Source organism: Terrapene carolina, unplaced genomic scaffold (assembly GCF_002925995.2).
Source record: "Terrapene carolina triunguis isolate 2854851 unplaced genomic scaffold, T_m_triunguis-2.0 Scaffold113, whole genome shotgun sequence".
NCBI classification, from domain to species: Eukaryota; Metazoa; Chordata; order Testudines; family Emydidae; genus Terrapene; species Terrapene triunguis.
In genome coordinates this window covers 5225541-5250476 of record NW_020664464.1, presented here as the reverse complement: position 1 = coordinate 5250476, position 24936 = coordinate 5225541, and the positions used below count along the sequence as shown (strand labels likewise).

Below are 24936 nucleotides of genomic sequence, written 5' to 3'. Positions count from 1 at the left end.
TCAGCTACGGTATTCACGTAGCTGAAGTTGCGTATCTTAGGTCGGAAGTCCGCTGTAGTGTAGACCTAGCCTAAGAGGCCAAAGTGGCAGAGAGTTATTACATTGAATACAGTTACTCTTGTGTACAGTAACTCCTCACTTAACGTCGTCCCGGTTAACGTTGTTTCGTTGCTGATCAATTAGAGAACACACTCATTTAAAGTTGTGCAATGCTCCACTCTTATGTTGTTTGGCTGCCTGCTTTCTCCACAGCTAGCAGCCTCCCTACGCCGCTCCCCCCACAGCGCCTCCCGCCCGCCGGCAGACCCCGTGGATCAGCGCCTTCCCCCTCCTCCCCCAACCTCCTGCCCACGGCAATCAGCTGGCTTGTGGCATTTAGGAGGCAGGAGGGAGGGGGGAGGAGCGAGGACTGGGCGTGCAGGCTCCCCCCCGCCTCCTGTCCGCGGCAATCAGCTGGCTTGCAGCGTTCAGAAGGGAGGGGAGGGAGTGGGGAGGAGCGAGGATGCAGTGTGCAAAGTAAAGGGGGAGGAGGTGTGGGGGAGGAGAAGAGGCGAATCAAGGGTGAGGGCTTGGGAGAAGGGGTGGAGTGGATGGGTCGGGGTTGAGCCCCCTGCCCCCGGCAAAGTCAGTGCCTGTGCTTGCAAGAACAGCAAGAGGAGCAGCCGGACAATCCATCCTCTTCCACTCTCTGACTCCACCACCTCAACCAAGCTTCATACTCAGAGATGATGACTGTAGTATTAAATTGTTTCTTTAAAATGGTTTAAAACTTATACCTGTATTAAATTGCTTGTTTAAAATGTATATAATGCCTTTTGTCTGGCAAAAAAAAAAAAATCCCTGGAACCTAACCCCCCCTATTTACATTATTTTTTATGGGGAAATTGGATTCGCTTAACATCGTTTCACTTAAAGTCGCATTTTTCAGGAACATAACTACAACATTAAGTGAGGAGTTACTGTACTACTGAAGTCAATGGGACTCTGTGCAGGAGTAACTGTCTGTGTAAGGATCACTTTTCACAGGATCAGTCCCTAAAGACTGTAGGATTTGGCCCATTATTAATTATGATGATAACAATGATCCAATTTTTGTATTTTGTTTCTTGTTTTTCCCCCACTGTCATTTAAATGACGGTAAATGTGATAGAGGACAGAGAAGGTGGGTGAAGTGATATCTTTTACTGGACCAACTTCTGCTGGTGAGAGAGACAAGCTTTCGAGCTTACACAGGTCAAGACCTAGTTCAATGAAAGATACTACCTCACTCAGCTTGTCTTGCTAATATCCTGGGACCAACATGGCTACAACAACACTGCAAACAGTAAACTTGATGTAAGTGAATGGTGGCACCTTCCCATTCAGTTAAATGGGGCTGCATGTTGAGCCGGGGTTGCTACTGCCACGTGTGCTCATTATGAAATGTATGTGGCTCAGGTGTTTCATACTATTTATTTTTATCAAAATGATTGTGAAAGTGATTTGCCTACAAATGGGTATAAGCTGCCTGGAGAAACAACCGTAACATTGTATCTTTAAAAAAGAAGCCATTTTTCGTGAGCAGGAAAAGGGTCTGAAGCCATGTGAGAATTATGATCTTTAAGATGAAACTCAGGTTGTTATTTTTTAAAATCTAGGCAGATAATTTTTAGATCAAGTTTCTAGGGTTGATTTGAAGTCACAGGGGACCCATGTGCATGGCTGGCTCAGGCTTTTTTGCCACCCTAAGCAGCGAAGGGGGAAAAAAAAAAAAGCCGCGATTGGCGGCACTTCGGCGGAGCTCTACCGCGCCGCTTCATTCCTCGGCAGCAATTCGGCAGCGGATCCTTCACTCCAAGAGGGACTGAGGTACCCGCTGATGAATTGCCGCCGAAGACCTGGACGTGCTGCTCCTTCCCATTGGCCGCTCCAAGCACCTACTTTGTACACTGGTGTCTGGAGCTGGCCCTGCCCATGTGAACATCAAACAGAGGCTTCAGCGCTGTCCATAAGATTGCGAGAACTTTCACTTTCAAATCTGCCCCAAGAACTGGAGCCCCTGAGGCAGCAGATTCTGCAGGGCCTAGGTTCACCCTGCAAGGTTGAGTAGTTGAGATTTAAAATAGGCTATATACTAAGTCCTGAAAACAGAGTTCTGTAATGGACGCTTTTTAATGGTGTTGCTGCAATAACATGTACAGGGTTACAAAATGTGCACACTTCATTACCCAACGTACAGTAGCGTTTACATAGTCCTGCCGGATCTTTCATCTCTCAGACAGCAGGAAATGACACAGATGTGTTATTAGGGAGGAAAATCCATCAGCAAGCACAATAAATCAGTCGTGGGTAACACTTCCATCCATGCTTTGGGCCTGACAATATCTTTCTAAATCACCTAGCTAGACATTCAGCCTGCTACCATGAAACCCAAGACAAAGTAAACTTCACCCTTCAATGAACTGAGTTACTGTTTTGTAAAAGTGCACAAGGTTTATGCATCTGTTAGTGAGGTGTGAAATTGCTCAGTGTCACTCAGTGCTTTACCAGGGGGTCTGCTTCTCGGAGATGGAGCATTACACAGGGTATTGCCTTCATTTCACAGGTGCCATTTTGGGGAATGGTCAAAGGAGGGGACTGGTTCTTTTATTAACCATAAAATCTGAATATGTGAAAATGACATATTAAAGGTTTTTTTTTAGCTTATACTTTTTTTTTTCCTTCTAACCCACGCACCCTCCCCCCCAATTCCAATATCTTCTGCCTTCTCCACAAATGAAGACAGCCTTGTTCCTGCTTATGTAGGCTGCTAACACAATTAGAGGTTTTTTTTCCCCACTGGAATACAAGGCTGTTTATATCACTCTCTCGTCTGTTATGTCGTCTGACTAGCTCCAAAGAGCGAGGTCTGTTTGGTGCCTAGGTTTCATTATTACAGTGACATGTGGGAAATGTCATGAACAAATAGCCGTTACAAAGGCGACGTGCATTTCTGTAGCTTACCAAGAATCAGCAGCTGTGTGCTTTCAGTCACCTCCCCACGAAGATTGGCTGCCCTGCAGGAGTATAACCCCTGATCGGACAGAGTTACATTTGCAATCAGCAATGAGCCATCATGCAGATGATAGGCAGGGGCCAGCTTGATCCTATTCCTCAACCAAGTAACTTCTGCTTCAGGTACACCTGGAAAGGCATTAAAAAGAATAGGAGCTGGATGGAGGTTTTACTACTAGGGACAGACAAAACAGTTGGGATAAAATAATAATCAAAACAAGCCTTTAACCAAACTTCCAGCCCAAGGCTTTTTGAGATTCAAGAGAGTTTGGTCAACTCTTTCAATACATTAAAATATATATTAAGATAAAATAAATGCCTTTGGATTTCCTGGATCCACTCTGGCCTGGAAATAGAAGGGCCACACTTTTCCGAGGGATGATTTTATAGTAAGATTTGTGTTCTGACTATAAGCAGACAGCACCACTGGAAATCCTAAGAGAAAGCCTGTTCTTATGAGATTTTCAGTCCAATTTAGCAGAGGGAAAGGAGACCCTTTTCTATAGCTTCTTCCCATGTCATGATCTAACACAGGGGCAGCATACAAGGAACAGAACATCCCCCTCTGCAGCACCAGCATGGAGGTACCACCACCTGCGTAGGACTGTCTCACCTTCATTGACTGGTCTCTATGTAATATCACTGAAGAATGTTCTGTATTTTACAATACGGTGCAGATAAACAGGGAAGAGATACATCAGGATAAGCAGTTGATTTAGTGGAGCTACACCTGGCTAGAGAATTTTTCAGATTTCCACACTTATGGTTCAAATTTCACTAACTCCTTCAACTTCCCATTTGTTGTCTAATCCCAAGGTTCTTACACTTTTTCCACAGTGCGAAGTGCATGTGAAAATGGCAACTGTCTTGTGGGCCACCCTCGCCATCACGATCATATAACATCCTTGTGGCAATCGCTTACAGAGCAAAGTAATATTTAGGAACATATTGTATTTTTACAATCTTTTAAGATGATTTAGAAGCTGAGAACACGGCGCAGGAGACAGTACCATGTGATGAGCCACCTGTTGGTGGGCCACTAGCAAGTGCTCTACAGACCACAAGTGGTCGATAGATGACAGTTTGTGAACCACAGGTCTAATCCTTTGATATAGGCTGAGGAGACTCTTCCTTGGGGCTGTTACCCCAACAGGAATTTGAAGTGTATGTTTATCTGTGACTATCTGTTCAGAAAGACAGATCTTCCCAACAAACGAATGGTTTGAGGCAGTTGGGAGGGTGCTGTACATTTTATGGTAAGAAGTCTATTAGACTAGAAGAGGTCAGTTATTTTTGGAGAGTATTAAGATACAAAGTAGCCTTTTGAAATCCCCCAGACCTGCTGCAATTGACTATTAAAGTGTGACCCTACCTTCCACTTCGGTCCAAGTAAACTGGCAAGGACAGGGTACAAAAATTTAAACAAGGTTTGAAGTCTGCCTGGTAGTTATCCCAGTTTGTAAAACAGACAGTCTCCACCTCTGATCTCTGTACTCTTTCACATAACAGGGTTACTTCTGTCTTCCTTTTTCCTCTAAATCCGTGGTTTAAAGCCACCCCAGTGCAGGTAATTCCTTGCCATCGGACAGCTGTTCGGTAGCTTAGGCAGAAGGAACTGGTGGTCTCAATACAATCCTTGTGGTAATGTGCCCACATCATGAAAACCATCATACAATTGGCAATTTTGTTGTCAGTCACAGCAGAAAGACAAGGACCCAGGGGGCACAGAGAATGAACACATCTCTAGGGACTAGGCAGGCACTGCATGAAGTCTCAATGGCTAACTTATTCTAAATGTTCCATGGGGCCAATAAGCACCATACAGTGCTAAGCAGCCAGAGCTTGAAAGAGAACAGCTTGCCCACTTCTGCAGCATCAGGATGCTCTGCCTGTTTTGCATCCCCCCCGCACCACCAGCTGACTTTGCCAGCATGTGGCACGTGCCTTCAGTGCCACGCCAATTTAGGCACAATCCATTCTATAATAGGTATTTCTGCTTTCACGTCTAATACAGTAGCTGCACTACTTCAGGCTGCTTACAATGAATCACATCTTCATGTTACCAGCACTGCCAATCCCAATCATTCAAAAATCATGAGCCAGGCTTAAACAAACAAACAAAAAAAACCACCAGGAGATTTAAAAAAAAAATGTTTGGAGCTCTTTTTCTTTGCTTTCTGAGCCTTTTGGGTGCATGTGGTCACATTTTCAAACTTTTATCTGCAACTGTGAGGCTAGAAATTTGCCTTTTTTTGTTAATGAAAGCTGAGATCTTCCACAATCACATGACCCCCGGAGCTGGGACTTTAAGAAAAACATCAGATATGGCAATACTTGTGATCACAACAGTTGCCAACACCGTATTACATTAATTCACTTCTTTGCAGATGACTGCATATCTATTCAGATGGGCCAAATCCTGAAAGACTTACCCAGCTCTTACTCTGGTAAAACTCTCATTCACGTCAAAGAGCGTTTTGCTTCAATACGTACCACCAAGGATTTCAGGATCTAGTCTGTACACCACTGTACAATCTGCAGCTACCTTTGCTACAGAACAGATAACTATGTACATCCAAAGAGTACAGAACATCTATAAACACCTTCTCTGACCACCTGTACAAAAAGGTCACTCTTCCTTTCTTCTTTAATCTAAAGCTTCCAAGTTAAACATAAATGTATTGCAACCAAATGTTATAGCAGCACAGAGCAAACTGGATGGGGGAGGATGAGAAGAAATGTAGATCTCAATGAGCAGCAACTTTGTTATTGTGTATCCTTCTTACATGCGTGGCTTACACAGGTTTATACTACGGAAACAGGTAATGAAATCAAGGTCCTAGCAAGCTGGCAAACACTTCATGAAATATAAAGATGCAGGTGCAAACATGTGCAAAGCCACTCTTCCAAAGCCTCACCACAAGGGGGAGCAAGAGCATTTCAGTCAGCCCCAGCTTTCTGTTTTGTCATGCAGTTGTCCAGAGGAAAAGTAGCCTAAATAATAGTGTCCAATATAGGAGAGAATGCAGTTTAAAGAAAATAATAATAGAAAATGAATGGCTGAGAGAAGGGAACTGAAACCAAGTCTCCAGCGTGAAGTCATAATACAATACTTTTCATAAATGTGAAGGAAAGAGCAGCCTTCAGGATCAGTTCCTCAGCTGGTGAAAGTTGGCATCACTAATTTGGTTTCAATGGAACTACATCACTTTACACCAGGTGAGGATCTGGCCCTAAGCCATTTAAATTTCCCTTTGGAAGTAAGATTCTTTTGCCTTTGTGAACTTTTCTTTTGCTGAGCCTATTGGGCATTGAATGATGGTGTTTACACCGGCAAGCCAATACTTGCTAATAGTATTTATGCCCCCTGAAGACTTCCCTTTTCTCCATTCTTCTTCAATAGCAGACGTCAACAACTTTATTCCTCTACCTTTCACTGGACTTAGTTTATCCCTCACACAAAAGGCTGACTGGTATAAGTGACAAGCAGCATGCTAATTCCGCTGCTCCTTTAGCTATATGATGTGCATATTCTGTTAAAGGCAATTTGGAGATCTTACAACAAAAACTAGTTTCCAGTGCTGTGATGTTCTGAAATAGTGATACTTTTACGGACAGTGTTGTAGTGATAATGAGCAACCAAGGCTTAAAGAGAAAGCCAGGAGCCCAAAAGAAAACTCTTGCGTTTGAATGAAACACAGAGAAGAAACTTAGGGAAGAGTTGGAGGAATGAAGAACATAAAATACAAGGAAAAGAGAGAGTTTGCAAAAAATATTAAGTTGCCCCTTCTAATTTGGCCAGAGTCAGTAGTGACCAACACCAGATTTTTAAAACTGACCTCACTTTTAGCATAATCGCATCACTCAGGGGTGTGAAAAATCCATACCCCTGAGTGGTGTAGTTAAGGTGATTTAAGGACCTTGTTGACAGAAAAGGAAGTTATTCACCTTGTGCAGTAACGATTGTGCTTCGAGATGTGTCCCCCTATGGGTGCTCCACTGTAGGTATATGTATGTCCCTGCGCTTCTGATCAGAGATGTTTGGTAGCAGTGTCCATTCAGCCCACACACTTGCTCTCCCCCCCTCGAGGCTAATTAGTGCTGCGGGGGCGAATGACCTTCAGTTCCTTCTCTACCGAATAGTCCTTATCAAGAACTCCGAAGTAGAGGGGAGGAGGGAGGGTTGTGGAGCACCCATAGGACACACATCTTGAAGAACCATCATTACTGCACAAGGTGAGTAACTTCCTCTTCTTCTTCGAGTAGTGTCCCTACAGGTGCTCCACTGTAAGTGACTCCCGAGCAGTATCCCTAATCGGAGGTTGGGGCTTTGGAGTACAGTCTGTTCTGGATGATAATACGGTAGAGCCAAAGCTAGCATTGGAAGTAGAGTCTCCAATAATCGCATAGTGTTCTGTGAAGGTATGTACAGATGCCCAGGTGGCTGCTCTGCAGATTTCCAAGAGAGGGACATTCTTGAGGAAGGCGACAGAGGAGGAAACTGACCTTGTGGAGTGTGTGCAAATTCCAGATGGAGGTACTATAATGTGAACATGCTAGCAGAGCTAATACAGTTTGAGACCCATTTTGAGAGCTTCTGGGCCAATACTGATGTGCCTTTAGACCTTTCCGCAATGGAAAGAAAGAGCTTGAGAGATTTCCTAAAAGTCTTCGTCCTGTCCAGGTAGATGGCCAGGGCTCTCCTAAAGTCTACCGTGTGCAGCATGGCCTCTGTTATTACGGTGAGGCTTGGGATAAAAGGCTGGGAGGTGAATTGGTTGGTTCATGTGAAAAGATGAGGACACCTTGGGAATAAACTTTGGGTGTGGCTTCAGAATAACCTTGTCATGAAAGAATACTATAAAGAAGGTGTGCCTTAAGTGCTGCTATTTCCCCTATTCTCCTCACTGAGGTGATGGCCATGAGAAATGCGGTCTTCATTGATAGGTGTGTAAGCCAACAGGTGGCCATAGGTTCAAAGGACTGTCTAGTCAGGCTCTTTAAAACTAGATTCAGGTCCCATGTTGGAGTGGGGCATCTGGGTTGGGGAAACTGGTTCGTTATGCCCTTGAAGAATCTCTTTGTAGTTGGGTATGAGAAAACTGAATATCCCTCTACTTGTTGATGGAAAGTCGTGATGGCCACCAGGTGTACATTGAGCGAATGGAGGGATAGGCCTCACTTCTTGAGAGCCAGTATATAAGCTAACACTACAGGGAGAGTAGCAGATATTGGGATAATTTGCCTGGAGTCGCACCAAACCTGAAACCTGGTCCACTTTTGTAGATAAGTACGACAGGTAGCTGATTTCCTATTGTGTAGTAACACTTCCTGTACCTCCTTGGAGCAGGAGCTCTCTATGTGTTGGAACCATGAAGGAGCCAAGCCTTGAGCCAGAGTATCTGCAGGTTGGGATGGCGAGTGTGTCCTTTGTTCTGCGAGAGGAGGTAAGGAGTGGGTTGAAGAGAGATCAGTGGACATGTGAACATGTCGCCAGCTGTACCATGTCTATCTCGGCCAGTGGGAGCAATCAGTATAACATTTGCTTTTTCTCTTTTTATTTTCAACAGGACCTGCAACCACAGAGGGGGCAGGGGAAAGGTGTAAATAAGGCTCTTGTCCCATGAAAAGAAGGAGAGCGTCCCCTACTGAGTGCAGTCTAAGCCCAGTCCTGGAGCAGTAGTGTGGGAATTTCCCGTTCACGTAATTAGCAAACAAATTTATTGCTGGCATCCCCCATTAACAGAATATGCTGTGAAGTACTGCTGGGTTCAGTTCCCACTCGTGGTTGTGTGAGAACTTGTGACTAAGGGCTGGTCCACACTACTCGCCTAATTCGGCGGGTAGAGATCGATCTTCTGGGATCGATTTATCGCGTCTCATCTGGACGCGATAGATCGATCCCAGAAGCGCTCCCCCGTCGACTGCGGAACTCCTGCTCGCCGAGAGGAGGAAGCGCTGTCGACGGGGGAGCCTGCCTGCGCCGCGTGGACCCGAAGTAGGTATTTTTAGTTCGATATAGGAAACGTCGACTTCAGCTACGCTATTCTCGTAGCTGAAGTTGCGTTTCCTATATCGATCCCCCGCCCCAGTGTGGACCAGCCCTGAGACTCTCCGCTGTTGTATTCTGCACTCCTGGCAGTAGGTTGCTGATATTAGAACATTATGGCAAATGCACCAGTTCCAGAGCTTTAGTGCTTCTGTGCAGATGGAGGATGATCTGGCACCTCCCAGACGATTTGTGTGATGTTGTCTGTCATGACCTTTGTGTGTGTACCTCTGATCAGTGGGAGAATGTGAGCGCAAGTGTTTCTGACTGCCCTGAGTTCGAGGAGATTGATGTGGAGAATCACTTCCATGGGCAACCATTTGCCCTGAGTCGTGAGGTTGTTGAGGTGTGCTCAAAATTGTTCCCATTGTGATTCTGGGAGACAGGTCAATAGGGTGTTCAGTTTGGTATAGTTCATATGTAGTCATACTTTGCTGTTAAGGCCTAGTAATTTGCAATTCTAAATTGCAGAGTAGCAGAAGAGTAGCCCTTTCATCAAAATAAGTCAAGGTGCTCCCAATCCCTATCCTAAGGGTCTGACTTGGAATGATGTTGCCAGCCATGGAAGTTCACTGCTACGATACTGCATCTACCACGATAGAATTAGGTGGAGAGTAGGAAAAAAGAAATTCCGTATCCCTGGGAGGTACATAATATTTTTTTTGGCCTGTTTGCATGTCGGTGTGGCCGATGCTGGCGTTTGCCATATAAACTCAGCTGGATCCAAAAGCACCTCATTGATGAGAGGGCTATCCTGGAGGAGAATGATGTATGTGGAATATCCAGAAGCTTATGGTGAGTGTCTTTTACCTCCTTGAGAGGTATTTGTAAGGTGTCTGCCACCTTTTTAGTCAGGTCTTGGAAGAATTTAAAATCATCTGCCATAGATAGTGGTTCATCTGGAGAGGAGGAAGAGATGTTAGTAAGTGGTGTAACCTCCTCCTCTAGTCTGACCTCCTGCTCCTCCAACATCTCCTGAGGAGGTTCTGAGGTTCTTGAGATGGTGGCTGAGGGGGAATGGCTCACAGTCTCTCGGTTGGTCACGCTAGATGCCAGGGAAGCATGATGCCTATAAGCTACCCACAGATCCCAATAGGGCCACTGGGGCAGTGGAAAAGGCATGGGTGATTGAGCCCATGCTTGGTCATACTACAAGGGTTGGCCATACCGAGAGTATGACTGGGCAGGCCCGCATTGATAGTGGAAGGAAGGATGATGAGAGTGGCGGGAGAGGACCTTCTCCTGGTCACTATCTGACGCTCCACTGGAAAACAATGAAGCCGATATGGAGAGTGGAGGTGCAAGACTTGGTGCCAGTGGTGATTCCTGGGCTCGAGATGTGCACGGTACCAGGGATCCAGTACCGATTAGAGAAGACACTGGTACCTCAGACAATGTGAGGTCCTTAGAGAAACTAAATTGCTGCAGTAGTTGGTACCATCAGTGGTTGCTCGTATTGAGTCGGCAGTACTGAGGGAACTGGCAATCTTGTCCGCATGGAGCAGTCCAATGATGGTTGTCTCGCAGCTGTCAGTACTGAGAATGTCCGTATCAATGCCACCTGCCAGAAAGTGGTACAGTCTCCACTTCATTCCCTGACCGGTGGTAGGGCTGCTTTGGTGCCTGTGCCCATAGGGTCTTTAGGCATATAAGCGGTATCTGTTTCACTGGACCCACACGATCCGTGGGTAACGTGCTGAGATGCCTTCAGTGCTGTCGGTACTGAAGAGACCGAACATGCTGGAGATCTCCTCTCCTTGGTTTGGGGCTCACTATGAGGGCTCGAAGCTTTCTTATTAATCTTACGTGGGGAGCCCAAGGATTTCTTTCTTGGTTCACTGGACTTGGAGGTAGAAGGCTGAGGAGAAGACTTATGTTGCCTGGGAGTCTCTGGGCATGGGACAGTTGCAGGCTGAAGAGCTCCCTCCATGAGGAGCAGCTTTGTTTCAGAGAAAAAATCAAAGGAAACCCCCTGAGATTAAGAAGAAAAAAACATTAAAACAAGCTGGGAACGAATTTCTAAAGAAGTAAGGTATCTGTGAGTGGACTGCTAATTGCTCCATGTCTAGCCAGGGGCGGTTGAGAAGGAACTGAGGGTGGTTCGCCCGCGCAGTGCTAATTAGCCTCGAGGCAGAGCATGAAGAGGGGAGATCACATGTGGGCCAAACGGACACTGCTACCAAAGATCTCAGATCAGAAGCGCAGGGAGGCACATACACCTACAGTGGAGCACCCATAGGGACAAGAAAAAGAATTCTTTGTCAACCTAGCTACCCTGTCAGGGAGATAGATTATCTACACTGATGAGTTCTCCTGTTGTAAGGTAGCACTTCACGTGTAGATAAGCTCTTAGGCTCAGTGCCAGAGGGATCCTGGGGTTGGCCACAATCACCTACCAAGTCTTTAAACATGCCCTGGCCTCTCTAGACTAGGTGCAAAGTCCCATTAGTTAAAATGTTTTTCCAATAGGACATATAGTCCCAGTGGGGCAAACCCACAGCATAGTCCTGGTGAAAGGAGAGCAGAACTGGGTCCCACAGCTGCACATGCCTTGGGCCACATTCATCCTTGGTGTAACTCAGTCAAGGTGTATCAAGCAGGAAGTTAGCCTCTTTTTAGAACTACTATAATTTTTAACTACTTTTAAAAACACCTTTAATTCATTTCAGACCACAGAATTTGTCAGCATTTATGCCCCTAAAAGAAATTAAAGCGCTATATAGAAACAGTTCCCCAGGCTCTAGTAATGGTCCCTTTCATTATCTCTTATTTTCGAAGAAACCAGGCTTATCAGCACCTGTCAGCAACTAGCCCCTATTCCTGTCTCCTGCCTGCAGCAGCTAGCAAATGTCATAATTAAGCCTTGCAGCTAATATTTCTTTTCTGTGTATATTTATTCTGCTGCCCTGCAGACTTTCGTTAAAAGTATTTCTCTGCATGAGCCAGAGCTGCAAGTTGTGACCCTAGAAGCCCTCCATCATGGACAATTCAGAGCAGTGCCATCTGCACAAAGCTTCTAAGGATGAGGTGAATTGGGCTTTCAGTTGAAAGGAGAATGGCTCCAAGGCTGCTTTTTGGAGCAATTCTCCAATCGTTGTGCTACTGGCTGTGGTGCACCCCTGAGATTCATAGAGAAAAGAAATAAGGTTTTACAAACTTTGGGAAGTTTCTGCCTGTAGAGATTCCCGACACTGGCTTTGTAAATATCACTTTGACTTCTGATTCTCTCCTCTTACCTCCAATATTCTGCTTCCTTTCCCTCAATGTCTATAACAGGCTGTAGGATTAAATACTCTATGAATTTAGTAGCACTTTCCAACCATTCCTTTGCCTCTAGCACGTCGAACAAGATGTTCTGGAGAGCTGCTCATGACACCTGGGGAACTGTGACATTACATTCTGCCATCAAGTTTGTCTACACTGGGAAAATACATTTTCTAACCAACACAATGTCACACATGATTTTCTCCTTAGAGTGGACCAGGGCAGTTGTGTTAAACCACAATCAGATAACTTAATCCTTGGCCACACTAAAGGCAAAATTGTATTTCATGTCATGCTAGTTTGCTGACATGTTTTCTAAGATGGTGCCTTTTCTCACTATAGACAAGGCAGCAGACAGAAATCATTTTGTTTCTATGGCCATGTCTACACTACAAAGTTAAGTCGATTTTATGTCAGTCGACATTGTGCCCCCGATTTAAGCAAGTCCATCTTGTGTGTCCCCACTGTGCTCATTGTGTTGGTGGAGTGCATCCTCACTAGCAGGGCTTGCATGGACACATGGAGCACTGCGCTGTGGGTAGCTATCCCACAGTGCATGTAGCCAAGTAGAATTTTGGCCTGGGCTTGCAATGCCTTATGGGACTGTAGTGGGGCGGCTGCCCCACTCCCCGGAGAGCATGGACTGCGGCAGGCCAGTGGGCCTGCGCAGACAGGGAGCCAATGGGAGAAGGGCTTACTGGGAGCCAATCAGGGCCCGGCTCAGCCCTATAAGAAGGCTGCTCAGGGAGAGGAGAGTCAGTCTGTCCCAGGCCTTCGACAGGGGAAGGTCTGTCTCCAGGAGGGGAGGTTAGCACCTAGGACAGCGCAGTGCTGGGCAGGCCCTGGGGGAGCAGAAGCTAACTCCAGCCCGGTGTCTGCCAGGCTGCAGGCCCTGAGAGGAAGGGCCTAGCAAGGTGCAAGGGGCCGTAGGGGAAGCGGCCCAGGGAAGCGGACAGACGAGGGGAGAGAAGGACAGTGAGGCTGCCGCCAGAGGGTCCCTGGGTCGGGACACAGAGTAGAGGGCAGGCCTGGGTCCCCCCTTTCCTCCCTTGCAGTACACCCAGCCATCGGCCGTAGGGAGCAGCCATCATATACCCGCCAGGTCCCTGACGAAAGGGATTAGACTCAAAGGGTGTGGTTGGACATGGTGGCTGGATAGTAGGACTGCTGATCAACCCCCCACCGGAAGGCTGTGTGGATGGACTAAGGGGCACTGCCGGAGGGCAGTGGCTTGAAGAGGACGCCGCGAGCTTGGGAGCGACGCGGGTCCAGACATGCCAACCGAGGGCGAGATGACGGACTGGATACCACCAAGAAGGGGCGCTCCACTGGACAGAGCTAATTCCCGAGACAACCAGTAGGAGGCGCCAGGTGGTGAGTCTCAACTCCGTCACAGGGACCAAAACATTTGTGTGGATGGTTACGGGAACATGGTGTTAGCCTCCCATGATGCACTTACCTCCCTCCCTCCCTGAAATCAATAGCAAACAAAACCAAGCCTTTTTCGAACCTTTTTTCATAAGTCTGGGTTACCCATGCAGACACCATAGCACAATAAGCACGGACCATGCTCAGCTGTACACTCCGCTGCTAACTGCTTCTGTGAAGAGATGGGCTCCAGGGTTAAAAATAGTTCTTGGCTGTTGGGGAGAATGGATCCTCCGCTTGCCTGCCTCACAGTCTCCTCCTCCTCGTTGTTGCTCGAGCTCGACCGGGGTTCCTGGGAGGTATCCACGGAGCGTTTTGGGGTAGTGGTGGGGTTGTCACTGAGAATCGCATGCAGCTCCTCATAAAAGTGGCATGTTTGTGGGGCAGAACCAGAATGATCGTTTGCCTCCCTTGTCTTCTGGTACGCTTCCTGAAGCTCCTTTATTTTCACGTGGCACTGCTGTGTGTCCCTGTTGTAGCCCTCCTCCCCCCTGCCCCGCACGATTTTGGCATAGATGTCAGCGTTTCTTCTGCTGGATCGGAGCTCTGCCTGTACAGACTCTTCTCCCCACACAGCAATAAGATCCATCATCTCCTGGGTAATCCATGCTGAAGCGCGTTTGTGGCCTTGAGTCTCCATGATCAGCTGGAAAGTTCTCCACAATGATCAAACAGGAAATGGTTCCTCAGAAGTAAAAGATACTGTGGCAACTTTGCACTGCCACATCCTCCTCCCTGGCAGTATCTCCACCAGTGTAGATTTGTCCTTTGGTTTATGCTGCTGGAATCCAATGTTAACTCAGGGTGAATTTGGCCACAGTTGCTTAACAGTATTCACCATCTGAATCAACGGCATTTCCCAGGTGCTGTTGCAAAGAGCCCGGCATCCAAAAAAGGGAAATCTTATATGTCCATATTTAATTTGCTCTCTTTTATATTCCATCAATGCTGGTGGCCATGAAGGTGCTTTGGGAAAGTTAACAGAACCTTCCTTAGAAGGCATTGGGAATCAGTCTGATTGCAAGGGACTTTGGCATGAGAATGCTGCAGAATTACTGAGTTTAATCCTCCTTGAGCTGCCAGGAAGAGTAATACTGTAATTTTCTTTTGTTAATCCCAGAGACAGTAATTAATTATCTGGGATCCCATCCGAGTGTTGTACTCCACATGTCATTTGGACTGTTTTTATCCCCGCTGACCAGTACCACATGTACCTTGTTAATTTAAAGAGATGACAACACAGTGCAAAGATGCGTCATGCACTCGTTACAGTCAGGAATTTTGGGGGAGGGGACTGGAAGGTGGGGTGGAAGAAGGAAAATTCAGACAGACTATCTTGTGGAGAGACATGCTGTTTCTCCATAGTTAAGATTGAAACAAATCTCCTGCCAGAAGGCAGATTTCCCTCCTCCTCCAATTTAGTCAAAAAGGAAGGAAACAATCAAACTTAGTACTTATCTTCCATGGCCACAACATAAACATTTCCTACCAACTTTGGTGTAGGTCAGAAAACTGGATTTTGTGTTAGTGGATCAGATCCTCCACCCCCATTCCAGCTGCTCTGCACTGTGAATAATTTTCAGGTATCCCTTACACAAAAGTCCCAGCATGGTTATACCACCTCTGCGCCACCCACTTCTGATCTCCCTGGTGTAGGGAGCATATTGCAGACTGGAGGGGGTATGGCCAAAGCACCCAGTGCTCCAGTGATGCCTGGATGACAGACTATTTTTTAGCGGGCTGTTACTGTCAGCATAATTTAATGATCACTCTACATCTGACCTATCAGTCCTCATCCTCAAAGGAAACCTGAACAACACTTTAAAAAGATGAGCCTGGGAACTTAAATTCATAACTTTGCTAGATACAAAAATCATGGTCTTAATAAAGATACTGGATTTATGGCTCATTACAAGCTAACCCACTAAACCACCATTTTGTCTTCTGACTACAAGGGTGTTAACAGACCACTTCACCTTGAATGGTCCCTTATAATATGTGCTAACTACTTATGTTAAACTATCTGTTCGTATTTATCTGTGACACTCTGGGTGGGTCTACACTGCAATTAAAAATCTGTGGCTGGCCCATGCCTCGGGTTTGCAGAGCTCAGGCTAAGGGGCTGTTTAATTGCGATGTAGATATTCGGGCTCAGACTGGAGCCTGGGCTCTAGAACCACGTGATTCCCTGGGTCCCAGAGTTTGGGCTACAGCCTGAGTCCAAATGTCTACGCCACAATTAAATAGCCCCTTAGCCTGAGCCTGAGCACGGGCCAGCCACAGGTGTCTAACTGCAGTGTAGACATACCCTCATACCTTTCCCAGACCTGAGAAAGAGCTCTTTGTATCTCAAAAGCTTGTCTCTCTCCCTAACAAAATTTGATTCAATAAAAGATATTACCTCACCTACCTTGCCAGCATAATTTAGAGTAGTTTTGAGCAGCTCAGTGTGTCCAAAGAATCTGGCCTATTGTATCTGATATCATAAAGTCCCCTCTTTATTCCAATGTCTTATTATATATATAGTTGTATACAAAAATACCTGTCCAGAGTAGCAAAGTATGCAAATGTGCACATAAAATTATGTTTATAAATTTATAAATTCTATGCCAATTTGGGAATTTTACTCCTACCCCCAGGCAGGTAGTGGCTGGCTTCTATCCTGAAGCATGAGAGCTGAGATTCCTTACACATTTTTTATTCTACCTTGTGTATCAGTGACCTCTTCTATTTTTTTTTCCCATTTACACATACAAATGCATGGGTTCCCTGTTGAATTTGTCATTGATTTTAATTATACACTTGTATATAATATTATATACAAGAATAACTGCAGTATATAATTAAAATCAATGACAAATTCAACAGGGAACCCATGCATTTGTATATGTAAATGGAAAAAAAAATAGAAGAGGTCACTGATACACAAGGTAGAATAAAAAATGTGTAAGGAATCTCAGCTCTCATGCTTCAGGATAGAAGCCAGCCACTACCTGCCTGGGGGTAGGAGTAAAATTCCCAAATTGGCATAGAATCACAGAAATGCAGGGCTGGAAAAGATCTCAGGAGAACATCTGTTCCAGCCTCCTGTAAATCTGGACCATCCCTGACAGGTGTTTGTCTAAACTGTTCTTAAAAACCTCCAGAGATGGGGATTCCACCTCTCCCTTGGAAGTCTATTTCAGTGATCAGCTATCCTTATAGTTAGACAGCTTTACCTAATATCTTACCTAAAACTCCCTTGCTGCAGATTAAACCTATTACTACTTCTCCTACCTTCAGTGGACATGGAGTACAATTGATCACCATCCTCTTTATAACAATCCTGAAAATATTTGAATAACTTATCAAGTCCCCCCTCCGCCCCGTCTTCTTTTCTCAAGACTAAATATACCCAGTTTTTTCAACTTTTCCTCATCGGTCAGATTTTCTAAGCCTTTTATCATTTTTGTTGATCTACTCTGGACTTAGTGTTCCACCCAGAACTGGACACTGTACTCCAGTCTGAGGTCTCACCACTTCCAAGAATAGCAGGACAACTACCTTCCATGTCTTACATATGACACTCCTGTTAATACACCCAAGAATGATATTCGTCTTTTTCGCAACTACATCAAGTTGTTGACTCATATTCAATTTGGGATCCTCCATAACCCCAGATCCTTTTCAGCAGTACTATTGCCTAGCCAGTTAATCCCATTTTGTAGTTGTGCATTTGATTTTTCTTGCCCAAGTGTAAAATTTGAACTTGTCTTTATTAAATTTCATCTTGTTGATTTCGGAGCAGTTCTACAATTTGTTAAGATTACTTTGGATTCTAATAATATCCCCCAAAGTGCTAGCAACCCTTCTCAGCATAGTGTCACCTGCACATTTTATAAGCATACTCTCCACTCCATTATCCAAGTCATTAATGAAAATATTGAATAGTTCCAGGATGCCCACCAATTCTCCATTACAGGGATTTTACACTTTCATCTGAAGTAGTTGTTATTGACCACTATTGGAGACAGAATACCAGGGTAAATGGACCACTGATCTCACATGGGATGACAACTCCAATGCTCCCATAGTATGAAAGCAAAGAAAATTTTTGCCTGAGACCCAACAATCTGAAACAATGGCACCTGTGCACAGACACAGACATGCCAAGGAACTTCAGAGGAAATCTATAGCTAAAAACACACTTGGTACCTGCTAGCTATAAGGACCGAGCTGTCTCTCACCTGCAACTTGGCAGCTAATGGTAACATTTGCACCTTGGATTGTTTTCACTGTGCTTCCAATGTCAACCGTCACAGCGGAGGACTCTGTGTTGATCAGCGTAGCTCTCGATGCCTTGATCAGTGGTTTTCCTGTACCATGGTTCACAAAGCAAAGTACATGGTAGTCACAAAGGGAAGACTGTGAACAATATGATTGGTACAGAAATACAAATGGCTGATGTAGGACAGCTGCCTGCCAGCATATGATGCTGGCGTATGAGTGATGCAGGCAACCTGCTCTTGGGCTTTACTATATTATGCAGGAGTTGCTCAATTTCATAGTTGATGTTGCTTTGAAAAAAATCCCTTAAAGCAGTGAATGAATAGCATTAAAGTCATGCCAGCACATCTGAGAACCAGCTGAACCAATAAACAGCAATGCAACTGGAGCTGCAGCAAGCTGTTCACCTGATATTGCAAGGCAGACAGTGCCCCTTGCCAAGGACCAAACATAGGACAAAGCCCCCAAAGGGTGGATACAGGCTCTTTAGCAGTGTAGGAGGCTTAGAACAACATGTGATCCATTTCTTTAACTTCAGTCATATTTTCCATAAACTCCATTTTAGGTGCACAAAATAATTGATAATAACAGAAGCGAGACATCAGTAGTTCTGCACGGGAGCGAGGTAAATGTGCCAAAAACTGACAGTCAAAGGTGCTAGCCCTTGACTGCTGCCCTTCTGTTTAACTATGGCGTTGTGCATTATGTTGCTCTGGGACATTCTCGTAACGTATGACATGGTGGCACCCTAAATGCAAACAGAGGGCAGCTGGCAGAAGAGAGAGAAGGGCAGCCTATGCAGCAAGCCCAGCACGTAGAAAGCTGGGCCCAACAGGGACTAAGATGCAATGGCAGCTAGTAGTGTGACTGTAAGAGTGGCCTGGGAGCAACCGGTGGTGGAGGGGAGTGCGGTGTGTGTGATGGTGTGAGGGTTGGTACAACAGCATGACCGTGAGGGTGGAGGGGCAGCAGGGGAAGTGTGTGTATTGATGTGTGCATGGGGCCATAGGTGTGTTTGAGAGTACCCTGTTTCCCCGAAAATAAGACAGTGTCTTATATTAATTTTTGCTCCCAAAGATGCGCTAGGTCTTATTTTCAGGGGAGGTCTTATTTTTCCTGGAGCTTCGGGGCCTAATATTCCGGGGTGGCCTTATTATCCGGGAGGTCTTATTTTCGGGGGATGCCTTATATTACAGCGAGAGGCAAAACTGGAAGTAGGTCTTATTTTCGGGGGATGTCTTACTTTCGGGGAAACACGGTAGCGGCGTGAGAGCTGTATGACAGTGACATGAGTGCAGGGAAGCAGCAGCATGTGTCTCTGCATTAAATGGGACTTGGAGTTGGTATGGTGTATGGGTCAGTGCCAGGTTTAGGCAATCTGGGGCTCTAGACACAGCAGCATGTGGAGCCTTGGCCCTGTATTTTGGCCCACTGCTTTGGGGATTGCAGTGGCCACCCATACAACGGCCGTCTGATGGGGGCCCACCACTGCTACATGTTACACGGGCTGGGCCTCCTCTCTCTGTTTTCAGGAGGCCTGGGTCCATCTTAGTGGAGGGAGAACTCCCCCAACCAAACAGATGAGGGGAGGGAGTGTCTGTGTGGTCCCTGTTGACACTTCCGTAGATCCATGACAGGATGGTAACAGCAAAATCCATCCCTCTTGGGTGATGGCAGTAAGGGACCGAGCTGTGGGGTTCAAAGTTAACGACCCGTTAAAATGGAAATTTCAAACCTCTCAAAGCTATTTTTTGGGCTGTCTGCATGCTCAGGCAGATGACATTGCCTCAGTTATACCTGACTTACATTTTCCAACTCATCTTCACCACCATAAGGGCTGGAAATGTTTTTATAAATGAAAGCTTAGATTGTGACAACATCATGCAACTTCAGGGGCCAGGGCCTTAGGCTTGTGCCTATATTACTTATGACTTAAGCTGGCTGTAAATCTGCAATGGCAGCAGAGGAGGAAACTGGCCTAAAAAGCCTGAGTGGAGGTAAGAAAGGGGGGGGAGAAAGAGTTCCGCTTGTTTTGGTTGGATGGATGATTTTGCTCAAACTGTTTCAATTGCCCCTAATTAAAATCCATAAACTGCCATGTGGATTTAGAGTATTTCCAGGACTGTTAAAAGCACTTTTTATATGGAGTTGCTAGTGTATCAATCCATCTATCCATCAACCTACCGTGTCTATCATGTGAATGGAATATCCAGCAACAAATGTTTCGCTTCACTGATGAAATGCTCACAAAGTTCTGATGTTTTAATGTAACTACTAAATCATAAAAGAAGTAAAGAGACCTCAAATAGCAACTCAGCTTTTATTTTCCCAGTGGGGGTTTCATGATCTCTTCATTAGATTAAAAATCTGTCAACTGTTCAACCAATAAAAAGTAGCAAACCACTCCAAAAATGGAAGCACATTTTCAGTGTCTCTCTGCACATGCTAAATTCATCAGTGAGGCCAAGTCCTTCATTTTTAATGAGATAAGCTTTCCCCACATTTCCCAGTTCCTCTGAAGAAGCTCTCTGGCCTCCAATGCATTTGGGAAAACACTTCTTTTGTGCCAAAAAGTTTTGTTGCGTTGTTTCAAAAACTGCCCATTATCTCATCCGTACAACTGGGGATCATCTTGCAAAGTGCTGGCGGAAGATGAAGATGCACAGCACCTTACAGGAGGAGCTCAGGGGCCACCAAGATCACGTCCAGGAAGTCTGCAGTTGATAATTCACCTCAGAAAGTTGACCGAAGTCTTGAATAATTCATTACCTCAAAAGAGCTGCTGGGTCTGTAAAATCCCGCATGCATGTCAGAGTCTGTGTGGACACTACTATAGCTTGAGATCCATTTGTCTCCATAAATTGCCTGGGATGAAAACTGATTTAACCATAGAGGCTTCCTAATTATCCCACAAGGAATTCACCCATCAGGACTATAAGGACTGTAAAACCTCTTTATCACTATGCAACTTCCTAAAGATGCCATTTTAAAATTGCATGTTAAATTCATCTCTGATGTAACTCTAGAATTACACTAAGCATGAACTTTGTCTAATATTTTATAATATAGTATCAATACAAAATTTAGGGCCTTGCACCAGTTTTACAGTGGCATAACTCCAGATTTACATAGGAGTAGATGAGAGTAAAATCAGGCCCTTTGTTTTTGCTAACTTTAAATGTTTAATTAAAATATTATTTTAGTTCTGATTTAGCTCTTCCCTTGTCCCTGCAAGGGATCCAGCTGCTTCTACTCCATGGGGTAGGTGGGGTGTCTTTTCAACCAATCTTATTAATTAAATAAAAGAGCTGCTTTCAGCCCAGGCCATGTCTCTCCTAGTGCTCCCTTGCTCTAGAGTCAGCCCGTGTTCTGTGTTGAAACGCTCACTCACAAGTCCAATGATGCACTTGTGCCTCTCTAGTCAGCACACCCACCGCTGAATATTATTACTTACATAGACACATACTGGGGAGCTGCAGCAGTGAAACACGAGTGAGCTATACTGTCAGATATGGAATTTCAAACTACTTATTGGTAGTTTTACTAATATGTTTTCTTCGGCCCCCCTCTCTCCCATTAAAAAACACATTCTGCTTCCCCTTGACCTCTGTCTTGTTATAACCCCTGAGCTTTGACTGTCCCTCCTTCCTACTCCCCACTCCCCATCCTTTGCATCCATTCCCCATTCACCCTCTTGCTGCTTTGGCTTTCTCCTCCTCCTCCTGCTGTGGCTCTGAACCTGCTGGAACCCTCTGCGGAGACAAGCACAATCTTACAATTCTCTTGTTTTTCCCCAGGGAGGTTTTTATTAGTATTGATGCCTAAATGAACAAAGAATATTTAGTCTGGTGTGGAACTGAACCATTACTGGATACATATGAAACAGAAAGTTAATCCTTTATGAATCTTTATTTCTCAGTGGGTGGAAGAATGTCAGTCATGCTTTGGTGAGAACAGGTTAGAAAGGACATAGGGCTTGCTTCTGAAAAGTGCCGAGCGCTCTGGTCCCAACCCAGCGAAGCACTTAAGCACTTGCTTAACTTTATCTACTTGAACATTCCCCTTGACTTCAACAAGACCGTTCAACAAGGTTTAAAGTCATGGTTTATGTGCTTCGCTGGGTTGGGACTAGAGTGCTCAGCGACTACAGGATGGAGCCAATAGTAACAAGAGCCCCACAGGATGCATGCTGTACAAGGGTGGTGAGAAAACCACTGATGATTTGAAATAGTCACTGAAAATGCACATATTTTATAAATGAAAGCTCTCTACATAATTTGAAGCTTGAGCCTGGGACGTGGCCTGCGGCTGTCCAAAATCCTGGATATTATCTGTCCGGCCTCAACTTATATCTTCCCTCAAATCTAGCTCATTCACTGGGGCACCCCAGCTAACAGAGCAATTTCCAGTGGAACAAAGTGGATTGACGTTATTTCCATACAGACACGAGAGGGAATAACTTATGTTGTCCATTTTGACATTCGGCTTAAGAGATTCCATGTTTTTAGTCACACAAGGTTTGGAAGGAGGAAATGTTTTGGGGCCTAAGCACCACAGAGACTGCCTGTCTCCTCTGGTGTTCCCAGGGTAGTTGAGATTGTCCAAGCTGCTCAGGCTGCCACCCCCAAGTTTAATTATGCACATGGGGAAGAGGAGCTAGCGGCAGGGTGCTCTGGGTGTGGGAACTTGTAGAACTGTGGAATGCATTTCCAGTCTCAGTTTGCTATAGCTGGAACCTGCTGATCTTCAGACCACGCTGCAAAGCCTATTTGTCTTTCCAGGGTTTTTCTGGAAGGGAGGGATAAATTGTTAGGTGGGGGTTGAGGGAGAGTTTGGGGATTATTTTGGTGAGCTTTGGAGACTTTTATTATTGTTTTTAGGATTTTGCAATTTGTGTTTTAGTTACATAATATCTGAATGCACGTACCCATCTGTACTTGATAACATACCAGTAGCAGAAAGAGTTCTGTATAATGATATAACTTTTCCGTTACCTGCTAAAGTGACCGCAATGGAGACAGAGTCAGATCCCAAAGCATTAGTTGCATTGCAGGTGTAGAAACCCACATCAGCTTCCACTGGTGCTAGAATCTGCAAAGAGTCATCTGGCTGAAGGAGTATCCTGGAGCAACAGAGAAATACAGAAGCGAAGGTCTCAGCAAGTCTGTGTGAAAACACTTTCGCAAGGATTTAAGAGTTATGTTTAAAGAGAGAGACAGAATGACAAGTAAATTACACAGTTTCCTCACATTTTGGGCCTGCAGATTTTGTTTAAATAAAGAAGTAAAGTTATGAAAATCAGGGGTTAAACATCTTATGTGGCTATTGTGATTACATGCAGGTTAATTTCATTCTCAACCCTGCTGCAACAGGTTGCTGATGGAAGAGGCAGAATGGTCCAAAGGATAGGGCACTAGTCTAGGACTTGGAAAAGTGGGGTCTCCACTCTGTCACAGACTTCCTGTGTGATCTTGGGCAAGCCCTTAGCTTCTCTGTGCCTCAGTTACCCACCTGTAAAAAGGGGATAATAGCACTGCCTTATGTCCCGGGGAATAGTGAGGATAAATACATTAAAGGTTGTTTGGTACTCAGATACTATGGCACTGGAGGCCAGGTAAGTACCTTAGCTAAACAGGAGCTAGCTAGCTAGATTAGTTATACATGCCTTAGAGTGTGGGGCAGGTGTAGCATGTGAGAACAGCTAGCTGCACTTTTTGGACTGGTTTCAGTATGAAAGCTCTCTTTCATTTGTCTGTATTGGACAATGAATCTGGTGATTCCTGAAGACCAATCAGCAGCAAATTATGGGTCTGATTCTCCACTGATTTAAGAGGGATCAGGATCACGTCCTATACCATAAAGAACTGAAACATTGAGAATGATTCAATTGATTTTAAAGAAAAAGGTACCTTCACAACTGGAATGTAAAATACAATTTGTTTAAACTCTCTTACACGGAAATCTTTAACGCTACCATTACTTAAGTAAATCAATTCACACAAAGAGCAGGACTCCAGTCCATGGCCTATACTGGTAATAACTACAAAGGCTTTCTAAACCTTTTATATTTTCCAGTCTTTATTACAGGTCACATTTTAAAATAATTACCAGATTTTCTAAAAATTATTTATCCCACCTTTTAACAACACTGCACAATAATGTGGTACAATAAGGTGGTACATATTTTTATTCATTCAAATTTTAACATCAAATTTTGCTTCTTACAAACTATCTCACAAAAATGATATAAATTGGGGATAACTGAGAGGCTTGAGGCACTGCTAAACTGCTACAGTAATTGCACTTTAAAATACTAATATAGTTTTTAGAGTGATTCCAGCAATATTCACCATTTTAAGTTTCGGGACTCTCTCTCAAATGGGTAGTATCTTTTAAAATGGAATGAACCTCTATAATTAGTTAGTGTTTGTTTTTTGGTGGCGTCTGGATGCCTCAAGTGAAACTGAAACCCTATTGTGCTAGGCACTGTACAAAATCATAGCCAGAGACAGTCCCTGTCTCAAAGCGCTTACATTCTAAAGAGACAAGATAAACAGAGGGTGGAAGTGGAAATGGAGGCATCACTATTGCCAATGCCACGTCTTCAAAAGTTATGATTCTGGAGGTCCTAACTCATAAGTTTAGCTTGTAAATCAGGAGGTTTTAAAAATAATACATTTGGGGTTCTCTTTATTTTCTGTGTCTTTTTGGAGCTTTTTGAAGTCACATTGTCAAGCTTTTCTCTGAAATAGTGGGGAATAGAACCTGCTTTAGAAAAAAAGAAAACAAGAAAAGAAAACAGATTCCCCCATAATCAAAGGGCCCTCAACATTGGGGCTTTAAGGAAAACCCTGAACACTGAGAGACCTGTGATTAAAAATTGTGAGAGTTGACCA

The 24936-nt window shown here is 44.8% G+C and overlaps 1 protein-coding gene across 2 annotated transcripts in view; it reads right to left on the bottom strand.

The window, feature by feature from the left end:
* The window catches only part of ADAMTSL1 (ADAMTS like 1), a 274580-nt gene that overhangs the window by 40707 nt on the left and 208937 nt on the right, over positions 1-24936 (bottom strand). For both annotated transcript variants that reach the window (XM_026652366.2, XM_026652367.2), the window contains 3 exons: positions 23035-23162; positions 18001-18129; positions 2983-3162 (listed from right to left, as the gene is read on the bottom strand). In XM_026652366.2, the coding sequence (XP_026508151.1) occupies positions 2983-3162; positions 18001-18129; positions 23035-23162 (437 nt within the window). The remainder of the gene's footprint in view (positions 1-2982; positions 3163-18000; positions 18130-23034; positions 23163-24936) is intronic.